Consider the following 27,487-nt stretch of genomic DNA (forward strand, 5'->3'; position numbering starts at 1 on the left):
ATAAAGAATAATGAGGAATCTTGGAAATATCTCACAAAGATGAATCTGGAGGACATTATGCTGAGTGAAATAAGTCAATCACAAACGGACAAATGTTATATGAGACCACTATTATAAAAACTCATGAAAAGGTTTACGCACAAAAAGGAACAATTTTTGAGGGTTAAGAGGGAGGGGAGGGGTAAGGAGGGAAAAACACTAACTAGACGATAGGTAAGTGGTAACTTCGGTGAAGGGTAAGATAGTACACACTACTGGGGAAGTCAGTCCAACTTGACCAAGGCAAGGTCACAGAAGCTTCATAGACACATCCAAACTCCCTGAGGGACTGAATTACTGGACTGAGGCCTGGGGTCTATGGCCTCAAGGGACATCTAGCTCAGTTGGCATAACACAGTTTATAAAGAAAATGTTCTACCAAACAAGGATGCCCTTTATCACTACTCTTATTCAACATTGTGCTGGAGGTCCTAGCCAGAGCAATTAGGCTAGAAAAAGAAATAAAGGGCATCCAAATTGGTAAGGAAGAAGTAAAAGTATCTCTGTAGATAACATCTTATACACAGAAAACCCCAAAGAATCCACAAGAAAACTACCGGAACTAATAGAAGATTTCAACAAAGTTTCAGGATACAAGATAAACATACAAAAATCACTTGGATTCCTCTGCACTCACAAAGAGGACTTCGAAGAGGAAATCATCAAATCAATACCATTTAAAATAGCTCCCAAGAAGATAAAATACTTAGGTAAAAATCTAACCAGAGACGTAAAAGACCTATACAATGAAAACTACAAGACACTACTGCAAGAAACCAAAAGAGACCTGCATAAGTGGAAAAACATAGCTTACTCATGGATAGGAAGACTCAACATTGTGAAAATGTCAATTCTACCCAAAGCAATCTACAGATACAATGCAATCCCGATCCAAATTCCAATGGCATTTTTTAATGAGACGGAGAAACAAATCACCAACTTCATATGGAAAGGGAAGAGGCTCTGGATAAGTAAAGCATTACTAAAGGAGAAGAACAAAGTGGGAGGCCTCACACTACCTGATTTTAGAATCTATTATACCACCACGGTAGTCAAAACAGCCTGGTACTGGTACAACAGATACATAGAACAATGGAACAGAATTGAGAATCTAGACGTAAATTCATCCACCTATGAGCAGCTGATATTTGACAAAGGCCCAAAGTCTGTTAATTGGGGAAAAGACAGTCTCTTTAACATCTGGTGCTGGCATAACTGGATATCCAGCTGCAAAAAACTGAAACAAGACCCATATCTCACACCATGCACAAAAACTAACTCAAAATGGGTCAAAGACCTAAATATAAAATCTAAAATGATAAAGATCATGGAAGAAAAAGTAGGGACAACACTAGGAGCCTTAATACATGGCATAAAGAGAATATAAACCATAAGTAACAATGCACAAACACCAGAAAAGAAACTAGATAATTGGGAGCTCCTAAAAATCAAACACTTATGCTCATCAAAACACTTCACCAAAAGAGTAAAAAGATAACCTACAGACAGGGAAAAAATTTTTGGCTATGACAAATCCGATCAGCATCCAATCTCTACAATCTACAAGATCCTGCAAAATCTCAACAACAAAAAGACAAATAACCCAATTAAAAAATGGGCAAATGATATGAACAGGCACTTCACCAAAGAAGACATTCAGGCAGCTAATAGACACATGAGGAAATGCTCATGATCATTAGCCATTAGAGAAATGCAAATCAAAACTACAATGAGATACCATCTCACACCAACAAGGCTAGCATTAATCCAAAGAACACAAAATAATAAATGTTGGAGAGGTTGTGGAGAGACTGGAACACTTATACAGTGTTAGGAATGTAAAATGGTTCAACCACTTTGAAAATCGATTTGGTGCTTCCTTCAAAAGCTAGAAATAGAAGTACCATACAATCCAGCAATTCCACTCCTTGGAATATATCCTTGAGAAATAAGAGCCATCCCACGAATAGATATATGCACACCCATGTTCACTGCAGCACTGGTTACGATAGCAAAAAGATGGAAACAACCTAGGTGCCCATTAACGGACAAATGGATAAACAAATTATGGTATATTCACACAATGGAATACTATGCAACGATAAAGAACAATGATAAATCCGTGAAACATCTTACAACATGGAGGAATCTGGAATGCATTATGCTGAGTGAATTTAGTCAGTCACAAAAGGACAAATATCGTATTTTAACACAGAAAATCATATTAAACACAGAAAAAAAAAACATTCTTTGATAGTTACAAGGGTGGGGAGGGAAAGAGAGGGGTATTCACTAGCTAGATAGTAGACAAGAATTATCTCAGGTGAAGGGAAGGACAATACATACTACAGGGGAAGTCAGCACAACTGGACTAAACCAAAGCTAAGAAGTTTCCTGAATACAATCAAATACTTTGGGGGACAGAGTAATAGGGGTGGGGGGTCTGGGGACCATGGTTTCAGGGGACATCTAGGTCAACTGGTATAACAAAGTTTATTAAGAAAATGTTCTGCATCCCACTTTGGTGAGTGGCATCTGGTGTCTTAAAAGCTAGTGAGCAGCCATCTAAGATGCACCAATTGGTCCCAACCCACCTGGAGTAAAGCATAATGAAGAACACCAAAGACACAAGGAAAGTATTAGCCCAAGAGACAGAAAGGGATACATAAAACAAAGACTTCATCAGCCTAAGACCAGAAGAACTAGATGGTGCCCGGCTACCACCAATGACCGCCCTGACACGGAACCCAACAGAGAGTCCCAGACAGAGCAGGAGAAAAGTACGGTGCAGAACTCAAATTCTAGTAAAAAGACCAGACTTAATGGTTTGATTGATACTGGAGGGACCCAGGAAGACATGGCCCCCAGTCTCTCTGTGAGCCCAAAACTAAAACCATTCCCGAGGCCAACTCTTCAGACAAAGATTAGACTGGACTATGGGGCATAAAATGATACTCTTGAAGAGACTAAATGGGCAGCTCCTGTCCAGAGATGAAATGAGAAGGCAGAGAGGATCAGGAGCTGGTTGAGGGACACAGGAAATCCAGGGTGGAAAGGGGGAGCGTGCCATAACAGCATAGGGAGAGCAACTAGGGTCACGTAATGATATATGTATAAATTTTTGTATGAGAGACTAACTTGAATTATAAACTTTCACTTCAAGCACAACAATAAAAAAAAGAAAATGTTCTTCATCCTACTTTGGTGAGTAGTGTCTGGGGTCTTAAAAGCTTGTGAGTGGCCATCTAAGATACTCCACTGGTCCCACCCCGTCTGAAGCAAAGAAGAACGAAGAAAACCAAAGACACAAAGGAAAGATTAGTCCTAAGGACTAATGGACCACAACTACCACAGCCTCCACCAGACTGAATCAAGTACAACTAGATGGTGCCCAGCTCTCACCACCTACTGCTCTGAAAAGGATCACAGTAGAGGGTCCCAGACAGAGCTGGAGCAAAATGTAGAACAAAATTTTGACTCATAAAAAAAGACCAGACTTACTGGTCTGACAGAGACTGGAGAAACTTCGAGAGTATGGCCCCTGAACACCCTTTTAACTCAGTATTGAAGTCACTCCTGAGGTTCACCATCAGCCAAAGATTAGACCCCATGAAAGAAAATGAGACTGAAGGGGCACACCAGCCCAGGGGCAAGGACGAGAAGGCAGGAGGGGACAGGAAAGCTTGTAATGGGGAACTCAAGGTCAAGAAGGGGATAGGGTTGACACGTTCGTAGGGTTGGCAACCAATGTCACGAAACAATATGTGTACTGTTTAGTGAGAAACTAATTTGCTCAGTAAACCTTCATCTAAAGCACAATTAAAAAAAAAAATATTGATACTCTGCTTATGATTGCTCTGAGTAATAAAGTTCTTTGTCTCTGACCCAAAAGAAGTCTTGCATCTTCAGCCAGCATCCATGAAACTATGGCAGGCTGTAAGGGTAAAATCTCAGACCCTTCATAATTCTTGACATTGGCAATACATCTCTGTTTCCTCTTTTTTCATCTGTTTCTCCTGACCAATCTTTTATTGTGTATTATATCCTCATTGCCCTAGAGTTTTCAAAGAGATTTACAAATAACATCATTTCACTCTCAAAAAATACTGAGGCATTTTTTTCCCCATTTAATATAGGGAAGACACTGCCTCAGGAAGGTTAAAAGGCAATTCTAAGAACAACATAACAAATTAGTTACAGAATACCAATGAGAATTCAGATTAACTCCAAATTTGTTATTAACTTGTGTAACTGCATCTTAAAGGATGAATAACTAACAACCTGTACATATATTCTGTGAGATGAAAGAATAATCACTCATTGACATCAGATGGCAAATTCCTTATGTGGTAATAAATGGAAAAAAATAAAAGGCAAATGAATAATAAAACTGAGTACCCAAAAAGCACCTGAAATGTAGTCAAATGCATCTGTATTTTTAGACATCTTTTATTATGCAGTATAACACTTGAATGATTATGTAACAAATAGCCAATTTCTTTTACATATAAAGGAAGACATATTGGAATAATACCAAAAAATATTTCCTTTACAAACAGTATTTTCCATCTTTGCAAGAACTGAGAGTGTTCTAAATGTAAACTCCATTAATCTGAAAAGGTTCCAGATAATTTTGAGGCTTCTGGTATAACTCTCTCACATGGAGTAGGTAAGAAACATTTATTACTGGCTTTTCCTCTGTAATTTCAGCAAAAGCCTTAAAGAACAATCTGTATGCAAGTTGGTCAGACATTTTATAATTCACATCTTACACTTCCAGAAAAAAAAGACTAAAAACAAAATCAGTTTCTAAAGAGTATAGGATTAGATTTTAGAGAAGCGTAACATTATGTAAAATAACTGATTTTAAAAGCCCTATATTCCAAGTAGGATAAATCTGCTAAATCAGTAACAGGTATTGATCTATGGTTCAGAGTTCTAATCTGCTTATAAATCACGAAATTCAGTACTGCATAATATAATCTTCAAGGTTCACAACTTATAAAATCTGTCTCTAAATATTTAATTTCATAAATACAGATAGATGATTGTGACTCAGTAGTTAAAAATTTACCCTCCTCAAGTTAAGAAAAATGGGAGAGGAAGATCTAAAATATTAAAAAGGAAAACAGAATTAAAGAGAACACATGCCTAAGTTTAAGGAAAATTAAACTGCTTCATAAATTGATTCTTTCATTTAAGCTCAATTAATGCAATTAGTCACTTACTGTGTAAGTTATAGCTGCCAACATTCCGATCAAGGTGAGAGAACTAATGGAAAAAGACAATGCAGCCAAACCATCTACAAAAAAAACAACAACAACAACAAAAAACACTCTGCTAAATATGTGTTTATATGCATATATATCCATATACTACTCAAATGTTTGTATTCAATAAATCAACATAAAAAAATTTGACTGCTTATACATTCTGATGGAATAAAATCAGTATTATAACCACATCCTGGGAGAGCTAACTCCAAGTAGAGAAAAGAGATTCTAAAGGTTTCCTCACAAATTGATTTGTAAAACATCTTTCACACTAAGATTTTCTTTCCTTCACCTCTTAAAATTAAGAGGAAAATTACTGCCTAATTATTGGGCCTAAAAAAAAGATTAGCAAAACATCAGATGCTCAAAAAGTTGATAAAAAGATATCCTGGCCTTTTTCAATGGCAGACATTGACTGAAAGAAATAACATTACATATAAAAGCTACTGATTTTGACACCTTCTCCCCTCTATCCTAAACTCTAATACTTCAAGTTTTTTTATTCTTAATCTTTCAAGAAGTTTTTACAGATAGCCTAAAACTAAAACTTAACTGAAGACTCAAAGTTACTCATTACCTTGAAATGGGCTAGCCTGTCTGCATGGCAGAAAAATAAAAGCAAAAATAAACAGAAAATAGATTCAAACAATAATACCATAAAAGCGTGTTAACAAGCTAGATTTAGGAAATTATTTAAAGGAAGGCCAATGAATGAGGAGCAGGAGTGATCTTTTCAAATAAATATACCAGTTTATGTAATGAAATACCATATAAATTTGAATATTCATAAATGAGAGCGATACTAATTTTTCTAATTTTAATAGATGTCCTATTGCATCCATATTGATCCAGTTTGAATGTACATCCTGTGGGACCAAATATAAAGTTTTGCTTAATTTAATATTAATATTTTCATGATTAACATTAATATTAGAATAATCTATCTTCTTAAAAACTATGTCTCAGTTTTATATAACATACAAAAAAGCCTTTTTTTATTAACTAATTTGCATATTCTGCAAGGCAAACTTCTAAGCTTTAATTTTTCAAAAACTATTTAATATTATGTTCTACCAAATCAAAAGACACTCTGATGCTATTACTTATCCTGATCTTTCAAGAAGTATCAAAAAAGGTATTCATACAACTAGGAAAGGACTGCCACCTGGAAGACAGCAATTTAATGTTATAAAACCAAAAACAAAACAAAACAAAACAAACAAACCCATTGCTCTCAAGTCGATTCTGACATATAGAGACCCTATAGGACAGAGTAGAACTGCTCCACAGGGTTTCCAAGAAGCAGCTGGTAGATTCGAACTACTGACCTTTTGGTTAGCAGCCGAGCTCTTAACTACTGAGCCACCAGGGCTCCATTTAAGGTTATATCACTTAAAAAATAGGTCCCTGTCATGGATTAAATTATGTCCCCCCAAAAAATGTGTGTATCAATTTAGCTGAGCCCTGATTCCAAGTATTGTGTGGTTGTCCTCCATTTTGTGATTGTAATTTTATGTTAAAGAGGATTAGGGTGGGATTGTATAACACCCTTACTAACGTCACATCCCTGATTCAATGTAAAGGGAGATTCCCTAGGGTGTGGCCTGCACCACCTTTTATCTCTCAAGAGATAAAAGGAAAGGGAAGCAAGCAGAGAGTTGGGGACCTCATACCACCAAGAAAGAAACACCAGGAGCAGAGCGCGTCCTTTGGACCCGAGGTTCCTGCGCAGAGAAGCTCCTAGTCCAGGAGAAGACTGATGACAGCGAGGACCTTCCTCCAGAGCCAACAGAGAAGAGAAAGCCTTCCCCTGGAGCTGACACCCTGAATTTGGACTTCCAGCCTACGAGACTGTGAGAGAATAAACTTTCTCTTTGTTAAAGCCATCCACTTGTGATATTCCTGTTAGAGTAGCACTAGATAACTAAGACAGTCCCAAAACCAGAAAGATAAAAATGTGAAAAGAATATGAATTCTAGAATTAATAAAATCAAGTAGAGGCAGTCCCCATGTTACAAACGTCTGACTTACATACAACCCATGGTTACAACCAATCCCTATAAAGCCTATTGTATTAAAAGTTCTAGGTACTTACAAACAGTTCATAATAACAAATAGGCACTACTCTGTGACACACATCCAAACATTATTATTATTATTGTTAAAGATGTTTTAGTGTATCTGGAAGTGTTTCTTTAATGGTTTTTATGCATAGAAAGGTACACTATATACAAAGCCAAACATTTGAATGACTAATGTTAGAAACAAACTGTATCTAACTGTTCCAACTTATGTCCAAATTTGACTTAAGGACAGACTTAGGAACAGAACTCATTTGTAATGCGGGGATTGCCTGTATTATGCTGACATGCTTGGACAATCAGAAAAGTTAATATTACTAATAGTCCAAATCATCTATTTAGACATTAAGTTAAAGCACAGCATTAACAAGGCACCAAAAACTTCACAATTGATCATTAAGTTACTGCCATTTGGGTAAAGGATGGCTAGATACGCTTGTGCTGAAGACACGATAAGTTCTCTTGATCTGGTAGGGCCTGTGATCTGAACTCACACATCTGTCTAATAAATATATCCTGTTATTTAGCAAAAGGCTGCTTCCAACCAAACTGTGTTATATTCATGAGATAAATTACTATGCTGCAATATAAAGGAACCAACTACTAATACACTTAATATAGGTGAATTTTAAAATATTGTTTAGTGAAGGAAGCCAGACACATACAAAAAAAGAATCATAATATATGATTCATGATATTAAAAATAAAACTAATCTAAAATGGCAGAAATCATAACAGTGGTTGCTTCTCATTCGAGAAGGTATTGACTGGAAATGCACACTGAGGAAATTTCTGGAGTAATGGTGTCATGGATTGAATTGTGTCCCCCAAAAATATCTGTCAACTTGGCTGGGTCATGATTCCCACTATTGTATGATTGTGTACCATTTTGTAATCTGATGTGATTTCCTTATGTGTTGTAAACTCTATCACTATGATGTAATACAACAGATTAGTGGCAGTTATCCTCATGAGGTCTACAAGATTAGATAGTGTCTTAAACCAATCTCTTTTGAAATATAAAAGAGAGAAGCGAGCAGAGACACATGGGAACCTCGTACCAAGAAAGTAGTGCTGGGAGCAGAGTGTGTCCTTTGGACCTGAGGTTTCTGCACTGAGACGCTCCCAGACCAAGGGAAGAGTGATGCATCACAAGGACCTTCCTCCAGAGCTGACAGAGAGAGGGGGCCTCCTCCTGGAGCTGATGTCCTGAATTTGACTTATAGCCTACTAGACTGTGAGAGAATAAATTTCTCTTTGTTATTGAAGTAAATCATATCTTTAAATAAATTAGATATCCTTGATGCCTGAGATCAGTGAAGTGGGGTAAGGGATAATAAGATTAGAAATTAAGAATAGTTTGGTGACAATGTTTTCAAACCAAAAAGACAGCTGATCTGAGAGAGTTATAAGCAAAAGGTACTATTTACCGTGATATGGTGTTTAAAATTTGAGATAATAAGAGTAAAGAAAGTGAAATTACAGAAATCAGAATAGTGCTACTTACCTAATCACTTATTGAAGTTATACTAATATTCAAACACTGATCTTACTTATAAAATAACATTTAGGGCAGTAATTAACTACTCAAGAGATTCAAGAGTTAACTTGAAGAAGAGAAGCAATTTATTTCTCAGTAATAGGATCAGGTGCATAAATCCTGACAATTCAGTGTTAGTAGATGGCAGGTCTGCTCTCCTTATTCTTGCTGGTATCAGCAAGATATTAATGGACTACAATTTACAAGATGAAATCTTAAGCAGAAAGTAAGAAAATTTAAGAGCTTATACAGCAAAGACTCCAAGACTTAATTTAATCTTCACTTAATATTGTATCTGGGTAAACAGAAAGAAGTGCTGATCAAAGTATGCGTATAGTACCTATTAGAAAGAATACACACAAAAGCAATTAGATTTTTTAGCATAATGTTTATAAAGTAAGTACTGCAGGTTGCTTTGAAACTAAAATTACTATGTTCAAAAGAACATGAAATTTAGAGTAAAATGGTACACAATTCTTATTTGATATCAGTTTCTAATGCCAAAACTATTTTTTCAATGTGTTATGAATTGTGTCCCCCAAAAATATGTGTTGTAAATCCTAACCTCTATGCCTGTGGTTATAATCCTGTTTGGGAATGGGATGTCTTTGTTAGGTTAATGAAGCTGGATTAGTGTAGGGTGTGTCTTCAGTCAATCTTTTACAAAATATAAAACAAGCAGATTAAGCAAACTGAGATGGGGGAAGACAGATGCCAAGCCACATGGTGAGCTCCAAGGAACCAGGAAACAGAAGTTGAAGAGATGACCACCTTCCTTCCCCCAGAGCCCAGAGAGAGAAAGCCTTCTCCGAGAGCCAGCACCCTGAATTCAGACATCTAGCCTCCTAAACTGTGAGAAATAAAGTTAAATTTATTTAATTAAATTAAATTAATTATTTTAAAACCACCCACTGGTGGAATTTCTGCACTAAATAGCTGCACTAAATAACTAAGACATAATGGTTAAGCTCTTTTCTTAATCTAACCCCCTGAACCTGCCTGTTTGTTTGTTTGTTTTTTGTCTCTAAAAACCTAAGTTACATTCATTACATTAAGGAAAACTTCTGGGGAAGACTTCAATTCTAAAATGTTTTGGTAAGGTAAATTTATAATAACATTATTTAATTCACATAAAACCTCTGTAATTTATATTCCTCATAAAAGATAACTTAATCTCAAACAGCAATATAGGGTTATCTCTTTTTTTTTTTTAATTAAAACCAATACCATGTTTGTATAGAAATAGCACGCACCTTCTATGTTTGTTTGCCAACAGATCCCTCCCTTTGGGAGGTATTTCTGTAAACTCTGCTATGCCAATTTTTATTACATGTTGCTGTAAAAAAATTAGCATAGCGTGTTTACAAAATATGGGGGAGGGAGTGGTTGGTAAACAAATGTAAAAGGCAGGTGTTTTTTGTGTGAAAGTATAGTATACCTAGCACATTTCTTTAACATATTATTTTATGTTACCCAAAATGAATTAAAGACGACATAGAAATTATAAGATCTTTACTACCAAAATACTTTAAGAAAAAGATTATATTTTATTTTCAATACAGGAACTTCATGGAAAAGTCAAGAGACTAGCTACGTAGCAGCTAGACAGCTAGAAGTGAGCATTAAAAACACATAACTCTTAATTTGTCTAGCAAACTTTAAACCACAAGTTAGAAGAATTATAGGGTTAAATTCTTGACAAAGTAAAATTAGGCAACTACTCAAAAACTCCCAAGGATCATGAAATATAATGGATGTTGTTGTTTTTAAAGAATACTTACGACTGCTTCCAAGTTCTTCAAACAGGAACTTCACTTTTTCCCACTCTGTAGAATTTTTGTTATTGGGAACACTCAATGGAACAAAAGCACTAAAAATAAGAAAATAATTTTGTTTAGTGCTTCTAAAGATAAAAGGTTAAATACAAGAAAATGGCCTCAAACTCAATTTTTAGAAATTTTTTAAAACCAAGTCAACTTTTCCCCAAAAGAAACAATAAATGAAATTTGCACCAGGTGCAGCGGGGTGTGAGAAGTTTCTTATCTGGATATTTAATATATCACACATTTAATAGTTTTATTAATGGATTCAGGATAATTAGTTTCCTTTGTAATTCTTTTCTTTTTCTTTTTTTAATAATAGTTTGTTTTTAGAGCATTTTAGGTTTATAGAAAAATTGTACAGAAAGAACATAGTGTTCCCCTGGGGCACAGTGAGGATAATGAGTGACCAGGGGCAATCTCTAAATTATGCCCCCCCATTCAAGCGTCCAGGGGCAATCTCGAAGTTGTACCCCCACTCCCCCATTTTCAAGATGAAGAGACATTGATAGTGGTGACAGTCAGCAGAAACGTCTTCCCCCCTCTTCTCCAGCTGCCTCAATCAGGCGCCTTTCATATTTGTGGTGCCTCGGAATGTCATTCCACCCCCTTGGACTTGTGTCCGGGGACAAGTGTCTCCATATAGTGGCATGAATCACAACTTCATTTCTCTTTATAACTGAATGATACTCCACTGTATGTATACCCCATATTTTGTTTATTCATTCATCTGTTTTGTTTATCCATTTATCTGTCTTGTTTACCCATTTATCTGTTCTGTTTATCCATTTACCTGTTATTCATACTTGGGTTGTGTCCACCTTTTGGCTATTGTGAATAATGCTTCAATGAACACTGGTGTACATGTGTCTGCTTGAAACGCTGCTTTCAATTATTTTGGGTACATACCTAGGAGTGGAATCACTAGGTCATATGGTAATTCTATGTTTAACTTATGTTTACCTATTTTCCACAGAGGCTGCACCATTCTACATTCCCACCAGCAATGTACCAGTGTTCTAATTTCTCCACATCCTTGCCAATGTATAATCCTTTAAATATGCTGTTGGATTCAGTTTGCTACTGTTTTGTTGAGGATTTCTGCAAGTATATTCATAAGGGATATTGGTATGCAGTTTTCTTTTTTGTGGTCTTTAACTGGCTTTGTTATCAGGGTAATATTGGACTCATAAAATGAGTTAGTTCCCTCCTTCTCTATTTTTTGGAAGAGTTTGAGAAGATTTGGTGCTAATTCTTCTTTAAATGTTTGGCAGAATTCACCAGGGAAGCCATCTGGTCCTGGACTTTTCTTTGTTAGGAAGTTTTTTGATTACTGTTTCAATCTCTTCCCTTGTTACAGATTCATTGAGATTTTCTATTTCTTGTTGAGTCAATTTGGGTAGTTTCTGTTCTAGGAATTTATCCATTTCATCTAGTTTATATAGTTTGTTGACATAGAATTTTTCATAATACTCTCTAATGACCCTTCTAATTTAGTAGCAAAGTCAGTACTAACATTGTTACTCCCATTAAAGATTTTAGTTACTTGAGTCTTCTTTCTTTCCTTGTCAGTCTAGCTAGGAGTTTGTCAATTTCAAAGAGCCAACTTTTAGTTTTGCTGATTTTCTCTATTGTTTTTCTATTCTCTGTTTCATTTACCTCTGCTCTGAGCTTTATTATTTCCTTCCTTCTGGCTGTGTTGGATTTACTTTGCTTTTCCTTTTCTAGTTTCTCAAGGTATAAAGTTGATTACTGATTTGGGCTCTTTCTTCTTTTTTAATGTAAACATTTATAGCTGTAACTTTCCCTCTCAGTACTACCCTCACAGCATCCCATATGTTTTGTTATATTGTGCTTCTCATTCTCATTCATCTCAAAGTAGTTCCTAATATTTCTTGTGATTTCTTCTTGGACCTATCAGTTGTTAAATAGTGTGTTGTTTACAGTTTTCACATTTTTGTGAACTTTTCTTTCTATTGGTGCTTTCTAGTTTTATTCTTCTATGGTCAGAGAAGATATTTTATATGATTTTAATCATTTTAAATTTATTGAGATGATTTTGTGAACTAGTATACGGTCTAACCTAAAGAATGATCCGTGTGCACTACAGCAGAATGTATATCCTGTTGTAATTGGATGAAGTCTTCCATAAATGTCTGTTAGGTCTAGTTGGTTTATAGTGCTGTTCAGGTCCTCTGTTTTTTGTTGATCTTCTGTCTAGATTCTATCCATTATTTAAAACAGTATGTTGAAGTCTCTGACTACTACTGTAGAACTGTCTATTTTGCCCTTCAGTTCTGCCAGTGTTTGCTTCACATATTTTGGGGCTATGCTGTAAGGTGCATGTAAATTGATAATTGCTATCTCTTCTTGATAAACTGATTGTTTTATCTTTATATAATGTCCTTCTTTGTCTTTTATAACAGTTTTTGGCTATTTTGTCTGACATTAATACAGCCATGCCAGCTCTCTTTTGGTTTCTTGCATGGGATATTTTTTTTCATCCTTTCACTTTCAACCTATTTGTGTCTTTTGATTTAAAATGGGTCTTGTGTAGACAATATATAGTTGGATCATGTTTTCTTACCCCATTCTGCTAATCTATGCCTTTTGACTGAAGAGTTCAATCCATTCACATGTAATTACCAATAAAGAAGGATTACTTCTGCCATTTTGCTGTGTTTTCTTGGTGTCTTATACCTGTGCCTTATTTTCTTGAATACTGCCATTTTTTGGTGTATTTAGTTGATTTTTATGGTGAATCATTTTGATTCCCCTCTCATTTCTTTTTGTGTATATATATTTTTCAGAAATTTTCTTTGTGGTTACCTTGGGGCTTACATTTACCATCCTAAATTTATTACAACCTAGGTTAAAATGATATCAACTTAACTCTGTTCCTATACTGCTCCCTCCTCCCACGTTATACTGCTAATGTCACAATTTACATCTTTATACATTATGTGCCCAGTATCATATAACTATTATGTACACTTTTGTGTTTCATATCATGTAGAACATAACAAATATAGTTACAAACCAAAAATACAGCAAAACTGTCCTTCATACTGTTCCCACAGGTCTGTTACTGTCTGTTCATTTTTCTTTATCCTTTTTCTTTCTGATCCTTACACTGGATCATCTTAATGGACCTATCTTAAAGTTATTTGGTTCTTTCCTCTGCCAGTTCAAATCTACTGTTAAACTCCTCTAGTGAATTTTTAATTTCAGTTATTGTGTTTTTCAGTTACAGAATTTGTTTGGTTTAATTTTGTAATTTCTATCTCTGTTAATATTCTTATTTTGGTCATGTATCATTTTCTTGATTACCTTTAGTTCTTTGTACTTTTCTTTAGTTCTTTGAACATACTTAAAAGTTGTCTTAAAATCTGAATCTAGTAGATCCAATGACTGATGTTCTTCAAGAACGGTTTCTGTTGGTTTATTTTCGTTCCTTTGAATGGGTCATCCTTCCTTGTTTCTCTGTATGTCTTGTGATTTTTTTTTTTTTTGCTGAAAATGGGACATTTGAATAGTATAACGTGATAGTTCTAAAACTCAGGTTTTCCCCCTTTCTCAGGGTTTGCTAAGCTTGTTTTGTTTGTAGGTTTTCCTTTCTTTTCTTGCTTTTTCTTCGTTTTTTTTCTATTTTCCTCTTTTTCTACTGTTGAAAGCTATGGCAGTCCACTAGCTTTGCAAATTTTCAAAACTATTTTTGGAGAAACAAACAGAAGAAAAAGCATTGGGGAGGAAGGAGCTTGCAGTCTTTGCAGTATGGCTCTATACTGGGGCAATCCTTAACCAGATTTACATTGAGCCAACACATCCACCTGAAGAGAAAGCTTAGGGATTACCTCAGATCTTCATGGGCATGCATCTTACCCAGGGCATGTGTGTGGCTCTCCAAATTATACACACTTTGGTGTTTTAAATGCCCCAACTTCTCAAAGAAATTCTCCCACAGACTTTTGACCCTGGTGTATCATTTGCTCTCTGTTACACCAGGTAATCCACAGGCTTCTCAGTTTACCTTATAGTGCCTCAGGCTATGCTTGCTGCTCCTCTGCTCTAAGCAACTTCCAAGATGGATGAAACAGAGACAAGCACTTTGCTTTAGTCCTTTAGATAGTCACTTAACTGATCTGAATAGGCAAACACCATACTTTGTTAATAAGGGGTGCTCTGTTCACTCTAGAACCAGAGACCAAGATTTCAAGCTGGAAACATGGTTGCTGCTTCAAACTCGATGCCTGCCAAGCAGGGGTGGGGATGGTGGTCAAGCTAGGATCAAAAAAAAGTCTCAGAGCCTTCCTTCTGTTCTGACAAGCCTTCACCTGACTGCTGTGATCCCCATACTGTTCACCAGAATTCAGACAAGGCTGTTGTTGTTAGCTGCCATCAAGTCAGCCCTTTACTCCAGCTACCACATGCACAATGGGATTGGACCATTGCGACCCATAGGGTTTTCAGTGGCTGATTTTTAAGAAGCAGATCACCAAGCCTTTCTTCCTAGTCTGCCTTAGTCTAGAAGCTCCACTGAAACCTGTTCAGCAGCATAACAACACGCAAGCCTCCACTGACAGACAGGTGGTAGGTAGCTGTGCTTGAGGTGCAATGGCCAAGAATGGAACCAGGTCTCTGGCATAGAAGGTGAGAATTCTACTACTGAGCCACCACTGCCCCCCTGACAAAGCTAGCACTGTCATATTCTGCTTGCTTTTATTATTTTTCTGTGGAATGACAGGAACATGACACTCCTTACTCCACCGTCTTGGTTCTGGTATCACCAAAATATTTTTTAATCTCTCTTGAGACTTTTTCTTTGACCCATGTGTTATTTAAAAGTACACTGTTTAATTTCCAAATATTTTGGGTTTTTCTAGTTATCTTTCTATTATTGACTTCTAGTTTTACTCCATTGTGGTCTAAGAGCATACTCTGTATGATTTCTTTTCTTTTAAATTTGTTAAGCTGCATTTTATGGTCCAGGACGTGGTCTATCTTGGTGAATGCACCATGCAAGCTTGAGAAGAATATGTATTCTGCTATTGTTGAGTGAAGTATTCTATAAACATCAATTAGATCCAGCTGATTGATGGTACTATTCAGTTCAACTATATCCTTACTGATTTTCTGCCTGCTGGATCTGTCGATTACTGTTAGAGGATGTTGAAGTCTCCTTCTATAATACTGGATTTGTGTATATGTCCTTGCAGTTCTGTTAGTTTTTGTTTCACATATTTCGAAACTATAAGGCACATACACATTCAGGATTATTATGTCTTCTTGGAGAAATGACCCCTTTATCATTCTGTAATGCTCCTCTTCATTCCTGATAATTTTCCTTGTCTAAAATTAACATAGCTACTACAGCTTTCTGTTGATTAGTGTTAGCATGGTATATCTTTCTCCAACTCTTTACTTGTAATCTGTGTGTTTGTATTTAAAGTGGGTTTCTTGTAGACAACATGAAGTTGGGTCTTGTTTTTTTATCCAGTCTAGTAGTCTGTCTTTTAATTGGAATATTTAGACTGTTCACATTTAAAATGATTATTGATATAGCTGGATTAATAGCTACCGTATTTGTAACTAATCCTCTAATCTTATGTAATTTATTTTTTGCATTTAAAATATTTTGAGAAGAGGCCATAGGCCTAAGATTGTCAAAAAGGTCCATGGCACAAAAAAGGTTAAGAAACTCTGTGTTAAATCAGGGGAATAGAATTTAAGTATAGGCAATTATTTCAGTATATCTATATGGATAGAAAATAATAGAAAGGAAATACACCAGAAAAAACAATACATATCTCTCTGTGGGAACAGTGGTGATTTTTACTTTCTTCTTAGAATTTTTCCGTCTTTTAAGAGTCTACCCAATAGACATAATAAAAGTAGTTTCTATTTGATTTTCAATCCACAGATGAGCGGAGACCCTAGAAATAACAGAAAGACAACTAGCTTCCTAGGACTTTCTCTAGGAACTTAGACTGGGATAAAATGGGGTGGAGCGGGGGGACACGTCATTATGTTGCCCAAATCAATAGACAAGAGAACAATAAAGAGATTAGAATAAAGGGCTGGATAGCCCTTAGATTATATAAGTAATGTATACATAACACTGCAAAGAATAGGAATTCCAGAACACTTAACTGTACTCACGTGGAACCTGTACATAGACCAAGAGGCAGCCATTTGAACAGAACAAGGGATATTAAGTGGTTTAAAATCAGGAAAGGTGTGTGTCAGGGTTGTATCGTTTCACCATACTTATTCAACCTGTATGCTAAGCAAATAATCCGAGAAACTGGACTATATGAATAAGAAAGTGGCATCAGGATTGGTGAAGTACTCATTAACAATCTGCCATATGCAGATGACACAATCTTGCTTGCTGAAAGTGAAAGGGACCTGAAGCACTTACTAATGAAGATCAAAGACTACAGCCTTCAGTATGGATTATACACCTCAACATAAAGAAAACAAAATTCTCACAACTGGACCAATAAGCAACATCATGATAAACGGAAAAAAGACTGAAGTTATCAAGGATTTCATTTTGCTTGGATCCACAATCAACACCTGTTATGGACTGAACTGTGTCCCCCAAAAATGTGTGTCAACTTGGCTAGGGCATGAATGCCAGTACTGTGTGATTATCCATCATTTTGTCATATGATGTGATTTTCCTATGTGTTGTAAATTCTACCTCTATGATGTCAATGAGGCAGGATTACAGGTAGTCATGTTAATGAAGCAGAACTCAATCTACAAGATTAGGTTGTATCTGGAGTCAATCTCTTTTGAGATATAAAAGAAAGAAGCAAGCAGAGAGCCAGGGGGACCTCATTACCACCAGGCAAGAAGAGCCAGGAGTGCACGTCTTTTGGACCCGTTGTCCCTGCGCTGAGAAGCTCCCAGACCAGGGGAAGACTGATGACAAGGATCTTTCCCCAGAGCTAACAGAGAGAGAAAGCCTTCCCCTGGAGCTAGCACCCTGACTCTGGACTTCTAGCCTCCTAGACTGTGAAAGAATAAATTTTTCTTTGTTAAAGCCATCCACTTGTATTATTTCTGTTATATCAGCACTAGATAACTAAGACAATGCCCATGGAAGCAGCTGCCAATAAACCAAATAATGTATTGCATTGGGCCAATCTGCTGAAAAAGACCTCTTTAAAAAAGACCTGTTGAAAAGCAAAGATGTCACTTTGAGCACTAAGGTGCGCCTGACCCAAGCCATGGTATTTTCAATCACCTCATATGCATGCGAAAGCTGGACAATGAATAAAGAAGACAGAAGAAGAAGTGATGCCTTTGAATTATGGTGCTGGCGAAGAATATTGAATATACCATGAACTGCCAGAAGAATGAACAAATCTGTCTTGGAACAAGTACAGCCAGAGTGCTCCTTAGAAGTGAGGATGGTGAGACTTCATCTCAAGTACTCTGGACATATTATCAGGAGGGACCAGTCCCTGGAGAAGGACATCATGCTTGGTAAGGTAGAGGGTCAGTGAAAAAGAGAAAGACCCTTGACGAGACGGACTGACACAGTGGCTGCAACAATGGGCTCAAACATAGCAATGATTGTGAGGATGGCACAGGACCAAGAAGCGTTTCATTCTGTTATACATCAGGTCGCTATGAGTAGGAACTGATTCGACGGCACCTAACAACAGCAATGTATGTTGAAAATCAAACGGGCATACAAGAAGTAACTCCAATACCACATCCCTTCCAACTTTTAATTGTAAATAAAGCAGTAAGAGCTATCCTCTTTTATAAAGTGGAAATACTGAATGAGTTCAACAATACATTAAGGTATCTGCTCTGGGCCTAGTGCTTGAAAATATACTCAAGTAAAGCAAGGTAATTATTCTAAAATTAACTTTCACTCCTTAGTACTACTGTATTCTTATTAAAAAATGAATGGACAAAACGTGTCAGGAGGTTATTTAAATTTCTAGCTATTTGCATTGACTTTGGTTTACCACGCTCTTCTTAATCTTGGAGACTTTATTTCATACCACTTTTAGAAAGAAAAGTGATTACACACAAGCATAGAAAAATAAATGTAAAAAGTTAATCGTGTGTTGTCCCAGCATTAATATCAAACCATAAAAGTAATGAGATGAAATTAAAAAGTCAAAAAATAACTCTTGCATAGTAGCTTAGTTGGCATTTGAACAGAAATATAAGCTAAATAAGAAAAAAACTACCTATATAATAACCCTTTATTTTATTTGCATGGTGTTTTTTTTCCTAGATATCCCGCCCCCCCTCAAAAAACAAACAAACAAAAAAAACCCAAACGTGTTGCCATCGAGTCGATTCCAACTCATAGTTCCAGAAAGCATGTTTTGAACTTATTAGTTGGGAATAACCAACTCTGTGAGTATGGGAAAACACAACTTCTATGTTGTACAAAATTTCATCTATAGTACTATTACAATAGAAATATGTATTGCAAGTGTCTACAAATAGCATTCAAACAGAATATTACATATCAATGTATCAGTTTTAGGTAATCAAAGGTTCTGTCCAGTGATAGAAGAAAATGAATTAAATCTTGCTCTTGATGGTGTTCTCATGTTCAAACTTCTGTGCCAGGTTACTTAGTAGTTCAAATATTTAACAAAGAATACCACCAGAAGAAACTTCATATGACCAAAAGGGGAAAAAAAAGAAAAGGTTAAATAACCCTAACTACTGTCAGAATGACTTCACGAAAATACTTATCTTGAAGAAATTTATCAGAGAGTTAACATTTAAACACTTAGGTAGGAACCAGGGGGAGTTAACAAAATCACAAACCCAAGGCAGGCTGCTTAGGTACCTTGCCACCAGGATTCTATAAGAAACAGACCTAAATTATTTTCATATAAACGGAGGGCAACAGCCAGGAACAGAACAGAATAGCTCCAACTAAATGTGCCTACATATCCTGAGCAATAACAGTCAAAACATGTAACAAGAAATATGACAAAGGCACTAATCAATCAGCACAAATGCTGGCCTTAGTTCTGGAGGACCCCTGCTAAATCAGGCATTACCCTTTAAATGGGGCTGGGGTGGATATGATGTCTTAGGAAGGCAGAACAGTAGCTGACAGGTATGGAAACATTTCAACTTTTTAATAATCAGAAGGGCCAAGCCAATGTGCACTGGCTGAATATTAGCCCTACAGACAAAGATCTATGTGGAGAAAGGAATACCTCCTAACAGATGCACAGGCAACTGGAGTCAGATGGGGCTGCAATACAAATACATCAGTTTTGATGAGGGGAGGCAGCAGTTAATAAGATTATCAGGTATTTACCAAATGGTGATGCTATTAAAATACCCAAAAGTTAGAATACAATGGGAAATACATGATAGAAACGTATAGATATTTTCTTAACCTTCAGGCCCTGCCCCCTCCCAAAAAAAAAAAAGAAATGCAGAGCAAACCTTAGCTTCCAAAAACACACAGTACTAAAACAAGATAAGAACTGGAGACAAGTAAAATTATTTTACTTCATGTGCCTGAAAATGGTAAAACTGAAAAAGAAAATGCTTATTAAAAATATTTAACACCCAAATCTGACTCACTGAATTAGCTTAATACAGACTGTCGCTTAAGGAAGAGAAGAAAGGAAAGGCTAACAAATTTCAGTAGATATGAAAGTGAAATGATGACTTCAGCAGAACTGAAAATATAATTTTCACTTCCTACATCCAATCACCAAGTCGTCATATTTATCTTCCGAGGTAACTTTCTTACTTGTTTCTTCTGTTCTCCTCTTTGTAACTACTCTAGTTCAGATGCTAATCTCTCACTTCGATCATTACAAGGTTGGCCTAACTGTTCTTCCTATCTAAGATTTATATACCACTTCTCTATCCCAACCCCTGAACATCCCTTTAAAAGTATCCTTCACAGTGCTACAAGTGACACTCTAAAAACTACACACACACACACACATACATACATACATACACACACATATATATCTACCACGTGTCTGTCAGTTTGTCATACTGTGGTGGCTTCCATGTTGCTGTGATACTGGAAGCTTTGCCACCGGTATTTCAAATACCAGCAGGGTCACCCTTGGTGAACAGGTTTCAGCAGACCTTCCAGACTAAGACAGAGTAGGAAGAAGGACCTGGCTGGCATTCTATTTCTGAAAGAATTGGTCAGAGAAGACGTTAATGAATAGCAGTGGAACACTGTCTGATATAGTACTGGAGGATAAGCCCCTCAGGTTGAAAGGCACTCAAAATAAAACCGTGGAAGAGCTGCCTCTACAAGTAGTGGACCTTAATGACATGGAAGCTTTTGGGACCTTCATTTGCTGATGTGGCATGACTCAAAATGAGAAGAAACAGCTGCAAACATCCATTAATAATCGGAATGTGGAAAGTACGAAGTATGAATCTAGGAAAATTGGAAGTCATCAAAAATGAAATGGAATGCGTAAGTATCAGTATCCTAGGCACTAGTGGGCTGAAATTGATTGGTATTGGCCATTTTGAATCAGACGATCACATGTTGTACTATTCCGGGAATGATAAATTGAAGAGGAGTAGTGTCGTGTTCATCATCAAAAAGAACATTTCAAGATCTATCCTGAAGTAGAACGCTGTTAGTGATAGGATAACATTGATATGTCTACAAGGAAGACTAGTTAATATGACTGTTACACAAATTTATGCACCAACCACTAAGGCCAAAGATGAAGAAACTGAAGATTTCTACCAACTTCTGAAGTATGAAATTGATCAAACATGCAATAAAGATGCATTGATAATTACCGGTGACTGGAACGTGAAAGCTGGCAACAAAGAAGGACTGGTAGTTGGAAAATATGACCTTGGTGACAGAAACAATGCTGGAGATTACATGACAGAATTTTGCAAGACCAACGACTTCTTCATTGAAAATACCTTTCTTGCTACTACATAAATGGTGACTATACACGTGGACCTCGCCAGATGCAATACACAGGAATCAAATCAACTTTATCTGTGGAAAGAAATGATGGAAAACCTCAATATCATCTGTCCGAAAAAAGCCAGGGGCCGACTGTGGAACAGACCATCAATTGCTCACATGCAAGTTCAAGTTGAAGCTGAAGAAAATTAGAATAAGTTCACAAGAGCCAAAGTATGACTTTGTGTATATCCCACCTGAATTTAGAGACCATCTCAAGAACAGATATGACATACTGAATACTAATGATTGAAGACCAGACGAGTTGTGGAATGATATCAAGAACATCACACACGAAGAAAGCAAGAGGTCATTCAAAAGACAGGGAAAGAAAGAAAAGGCCGAAATAGATGTCAGTAGAGACTCTGAAACTTGCTTCTGAACGTAGAATGGCTAAAGTGAAGAAAGACATGATGAAGTAAAACAGCTGAACAGAAGATTTCAAAGGGTGGCTAGAAAAGACAAAGAAAAGTATTATAATGAAACATGCAAAGACCTGGAGGTAGAAAATGAAAAGGGAAGCACATACTCAGCATTTCTCAAGCTGAAAGAACTGAAGAAAAAATTCAAGCTTCAAGCTGCAATACTGAAGGATTCTACAGGGAAAATATTAGAAACAAAAGGGCATTAATTTCTCCTTCTCTGATTTGTCCTATGCAATTTATCAGTAAGGTGTGTCCAATCTCCTTCTAAGATACAAACCAAATTTATCCATTTCTATTATAGCCTACTTTCCCACCTCCCACCCTCATTCAGATCACCATCATCTCTTGCCTAAAATGGACCACTTTACTTCCACCCTTTACCCCTTTATTTATTATTCATTTTCTACAGGGCAAAGAGAAAAGTCTTTTATTCCAAGACCAAAATCATATCAGGTCAGTCCCGTACTTAAAACACTTCAATGGCTTCCCACCGTACTTAGAATAAAATTCAGACTCCGTACTGTGGTTTTTAATACCCTAATGCTTTAACCTCAACCTATGTTCCTTCCCTATTACCAAAAAAGCTCTAGGTATGCTGCTCTTATTTCAGTTCCTTGTGCATTCTAAGCTCTCTCTCATCATAGAGCCTTCTCATATTATGTTCCATCTGCCTGCTTTTTACATAGCTAATTCCTTTCCATTCCTCAGATCTCAGTGTAAACTTCACCCTCACTAACTGCCATGATATTCTCTACTTAGCAATTCAGTTTTTTCTTTTACAGCATGTAATACAATTTTGATTTGCTTTTTTAAGTGCCATAAGGTCAGGAACCACATCTATCTCCTTTCTTCAGGGTGTCCTCAATACCTAATACAGTATCTGACATAATAGGTGTTTAACAAACATCTGGAGAATAGATAAATACATAGTCACACGAGTTACTTACATCAAGCAGGGCATAGATTTCCAAAGTGGGAAATATACAAACAAATATTTACTCATTACTACTACCCACTGCCGTTGAGTCGATTCTGACTCATAGCGACCCAAGAAAGAGTAGAAAAGCCCCATAGAGTTTCCAGAAGTGGTTGGTGGATTCGAACTGCTGACCTTTTAGTTAGCAGCCACAGGACTTGACCACTTCGCCACCAGGGCTCCAAATAAATACTAGTATTAGGAAAATTTAGCCTTATTTTGTCATAAACATACTGAATCTGATATTCAAATACCTCTGTTAAGAATTATTTAATGCAGCACTATGCATATAGCTGTGATCAGATAATTAGCTACGAAGGTACTTGCTAATACAATGACAAGTCAAAACCACCCAGAAATGTTCATTTAAAAAAAGCTTAACAGATCTAGAATTCACATATACTATGGTTCAGAACTCTAAAATAATATTACTCAAACTTTAAAGTAATTTAAATTTAAGCTCAGTTGAGCACAGTTAAAACTAACTGCTAAAGTTAGTAAAATAACATGAACTAAACTGAGGTTTAAAAAAATAAGATCAAGTTAACAACAATTACTGAGAATGAGCAAGACAGCAGCAGCTTCACTGAGCTCTTTTGGTACCTTGCCCCACTGCAAACTCTGCTATCAAGGCAGCATAGCAATAGAAAGAATATGTACAAGTTTTGAAGCTGAAATCCCAGTTCCAGTTCTCATTATGTTGCACTGGCAAGGTTCCTTAATCTTTCTTAGTCCCATGGTATAACTATGTATACTATACAGGATTGTTACCACCATTAACTAAGGTAATTTACAAACATATCTAAATACTGCATAGTAATACTTCCCTTCCATAAAGTGAATCTCTGTCTTCCCCAGCATCTGTAGGATCGCTAATGTCTAAAAGCCAATCAAGAAACAAATGCTGATTTAGCCAATAAGTGTCACTACCAAATTCAAAGAAATAAGCAGTATAGTACAGGCCTCCGGTGAAAACATCCTACAGGGTGACTTACAAGGATAGATCTGGATATAGCCAAGCAAATTAAAAGTTCAAAGACTCATTCCCACCATTCCTCTGAGTCCTTCAGTTTGTGCCTCCATATTCAGCACAAGCTAAGTAAACAATTTTAATAAAGCACAGCTACAAAGTAGTGCAAGCCCAATTTAGCATTACTACTACTACTAATATTTTTATAGGCCCCATTTGATCCATCTTCTGAAACAATAAGGTTGAAACAGAAAATCTTTGAAGTTTCTTACAGTAACAAAATTCTAAAGCTAAAGGCACCAAGGCTACATGTCTTCTGCTACTTTGACATTTTCCTTTTTCCTATATTGATCTATCTAAATACTATGATCTAGCAATAGAACAAAATGTTTTTATGTTTATCTCCTCAGACCACACAATCTAAGGGCATATCCCATGCTTAAAGTTTCCATGTACTATTTCTAGGCTAGGTCAGCAAATAAATTACTAAAGAAAACAAGTGGATAGTGATAGGCTCAATCTTTCAACTAAAACTTAAGGCAAGAAACTGACAGGTATGAAATCTAAACTTCTTATTCCATGACTCTGTCGAGTCACTTATATTTTAATAGTGCTTTACAGTTCACAGTTCTACTTAAACATCTATTATCATTTTATACTTATGTCTTAGTTAAAAAAAGTTTCTGTGGCTTGTTCAAGGTCACAGACAAAGCAACAGAGCCAAGGTGTTCTGACTAAAAACACAATGCAGCAGTTTGATCCAAAAGCCTACACACTAATCTCAGCTTGATAATCAGTTTATAATACAAAAGGATCCTGGTACTAACACAGGTGAGAGGGGGCACATATTTAGAAATCATTTGGCTTAACTCTGACATTTTACAAATAAGAAAACTCATTTAGTCCTTGGGGGTTAGATATGGCTATTGGAAGAGTACAGACTAAAATTTCGGTTTCCTAATGCCTGATCCAGTGGCTTATGCAGCATTTCTTCCTAAATGCCAAAGAAGTCTACAAAGCTTACTATGACCCAAAATTGAGCTTCTGATATTCCACCATAAAACCTGTTCCTACTTCAGATTTTCCTATTTCAGCTGATGACAATTCCACCCTTCCAACCTCAATTTCTCTTTCTTCAACACCCCACATACAGGACCCATCAGAAAATCTTGCTTGCTCTGCCTTCCAAAGATAGGCAGAATCAAATCACTATTGCCAACTCTGTCTCGCCTATGTTATTGCAATAGCTTCCTAGTAGATCTCGTGTATCTACCCTTGTCCCCTCTTAAAGTCAATTCTCTAAACAACATCAAGAGATCCTTTTAAAATGTCAGTTCATGTCACTCAACTATGTAAAACCCTCCAATGGCTCCCCATCTCCCTCAAAATAAAAACCAAAGTCCTTACAATGGCCTATAACATCCTACGTAATCTGGCAGCTCTACTTACCTCTGACAGTATCTCTAGCTACTCTCGACTTAATTTGCTCCACTACAGCCAGTCTGGTCTCACTGTCTTGAAAATGCCAGGCATTTTTCTGCCTCAGGCTTTTTCACTTACTATCTTCTCTTACTAGAATGCTCTTTTTCCCACATGTATTTATGGCTCCCTCACTTACTTCAAGTCTATTATCACATGCTACCTTGTCAGCAGTGCCCTCTTAAAATTTCATAGCCCAAACCCAACACAACCTATTATTTTATTTTCTCTCTCCTCACTAGCATGCATGCTCTATGTGTAGAGGCTGGTGACCCTTCTGTTCACTGTTATTTCATCAGCACCTTGTACAGTGTCTGAAACATAACAGGTACAAAGTAAATATCTGGAAAATAAGCGAATGCTATATTGTTCAACTTGGCCAGTCAAACTGTCACTTCTTGCTATTATTATATTCACCAGGAACAGGGTGCTTCTCTTTTAATTTACCTCTTCTAATTAACTATCATCTAGAGAAGCAGTTAAAGCTTATTAGAATTATGTAAAATCAAATTCTTTAAATGAGGACTGAAGATGATTTTCCATGGAAAGACCAGTACATTTTAGAATAAACCTCAGAACGTCTTTTGTCTGTCATGGACAGTTTGGCTGCTACAAAGACTTGCAGTTTTACTGATGACTGTCAGTAATGTTCTAGACCGGGGCTAGCAAACTACGTGCTGCCCATGTCTGTAAATAAAATTTTACTGGAACACAGTCAGGCCTTTTTGTTTATATACTGCCTATGACTATTTTAGAGCTATAAGGGAGAGTTGAGTAGTTGCTACAGAGACCATATGGCCCGCATATCCAAGATATATATATACTATCTGCCCTTGTAATAAGTTTGTTGATCCCTGTTCTAGACAATCTGATTTACAGATAAGGAAACTTCATATTAACAAAGCAAATTAACATAAGGAGATCTGGTTTTCTTTTAAAAGACAAAAAAAAAAACTTTAAAAAAGATATTCAGTAGCTAAAATAAATAGCAAAACCTCCCAAAACGTCCTTTCAGCAAGTAAACTTTTTATGACATAAGAAGGCAGGCAAATGTAATTAGAAATGTGCCTTGACTATATTCTAAGAACTCCTGGAAATACAAAATGTTATTGAGCGATTTTCTTCCCAACACAAATTTCATTCAATAAATGAAATTTTGTATTTATTGAAATTTCTGAGACAAATTTTAAATAAAAGATTTAAAAAAATATTAGCATTTAATATATTTCATAAAAAAAACAGAAGCAGAATCAAAACCTATTTTAATAAGGAAAAATTTCTTCCAAATAGAAAATTTTAAATCTATACACAAATGTGTAAAACTTTACTGATATTAGTATAAAAATTTAAGAAGAATTAGGGAAGACTCATAGACAAAGATTAAAGCGCTGAAGACTGACGGGTCAATTCTGAAAAGATGCACGGACAAGGATTTTCATCGAAGTGTTGTTAATAATAAAAGAAAATCAGGAACATCAAAAATGTCCAAATAGACATCACTAGAAGACCAATCAAATAAATTGTATCCTAATAAGGGAATGTAATACAGACAAAATTGACGGATCTACACCTAACATCTTGAAGAGATGCCCACACTAAGTTAGCGAATAAACTACCAAGGATTAGGTATAATATAATCACATCTGTGTAAAACTAAAACATGAAAGATGTACATATTGGGAGGAGGGGGCACTCTGAATGCATCTGAGCATAAAAAAGGTCTACATAGAATATATATAAAAAATGTTAATTGTGGCTATTGCTCAGTGGTGATATTTAGGGAGTTTTGGGTTTTGTTTTTTTTTTACATTTTTTTTCTTTCTTAAATTTTCCTAAGTGAGCCTTTTTATCCCAATTATTTAAAAAAAAAAAAAAAAGCTACTTCCATTTTCAAGGAAAAAAGTCAAGA

General features: G+C 36.2%; 1 protein-coding gene across 3 annotated transcripts in view; it reads right to left on the bottom strand.

Annotated features, from left to right (window-relative positions):
• The window catches only part of LMBRD1 (LMBR1 domain containing 1), a 145,507-nt gene that overhangs the window by 79,315 nt on the left and 38,705 nt on the right, over positions 1-27,487 (bottom strand). For all 3 annotated transcript variants that reach the window (XM_004381356.2, XM_023735863.1, XM_023735862.1), the window contains exons 6-7: positions 10,715-10,803; positions 5,268-5,341 (exon numbers count right to left, since the gene is read on the bottom strand). In XM_004381356.2, coding sequence (XP_004381413.1) covers positions 5,268-5,341; positions 10,715-10,803 — 163 coding nt within the window. The remainder of the gene's footprint in view (positions 1-5,267; positions 5,342-10,714; positions 10,804-27,487) is intronic.

Source organism: Trichechus manatus, unplaced genomic scaffold, assembly GCF_000243295.1.
Source record: "Trichechus manatus latirostris isolate Lorelei unplaced genomic scaffold, TriManLat1.0 scaffold00083, whole genome shotgun sequence".
In the NCBI taxonomy this organism is placed as follows: domain Eukaryota; kingdom Metazoa; phylum Chordata; class Mammalia; order Sirenia; family Trichechidae; genus Trichechus; species Trichechus manatus.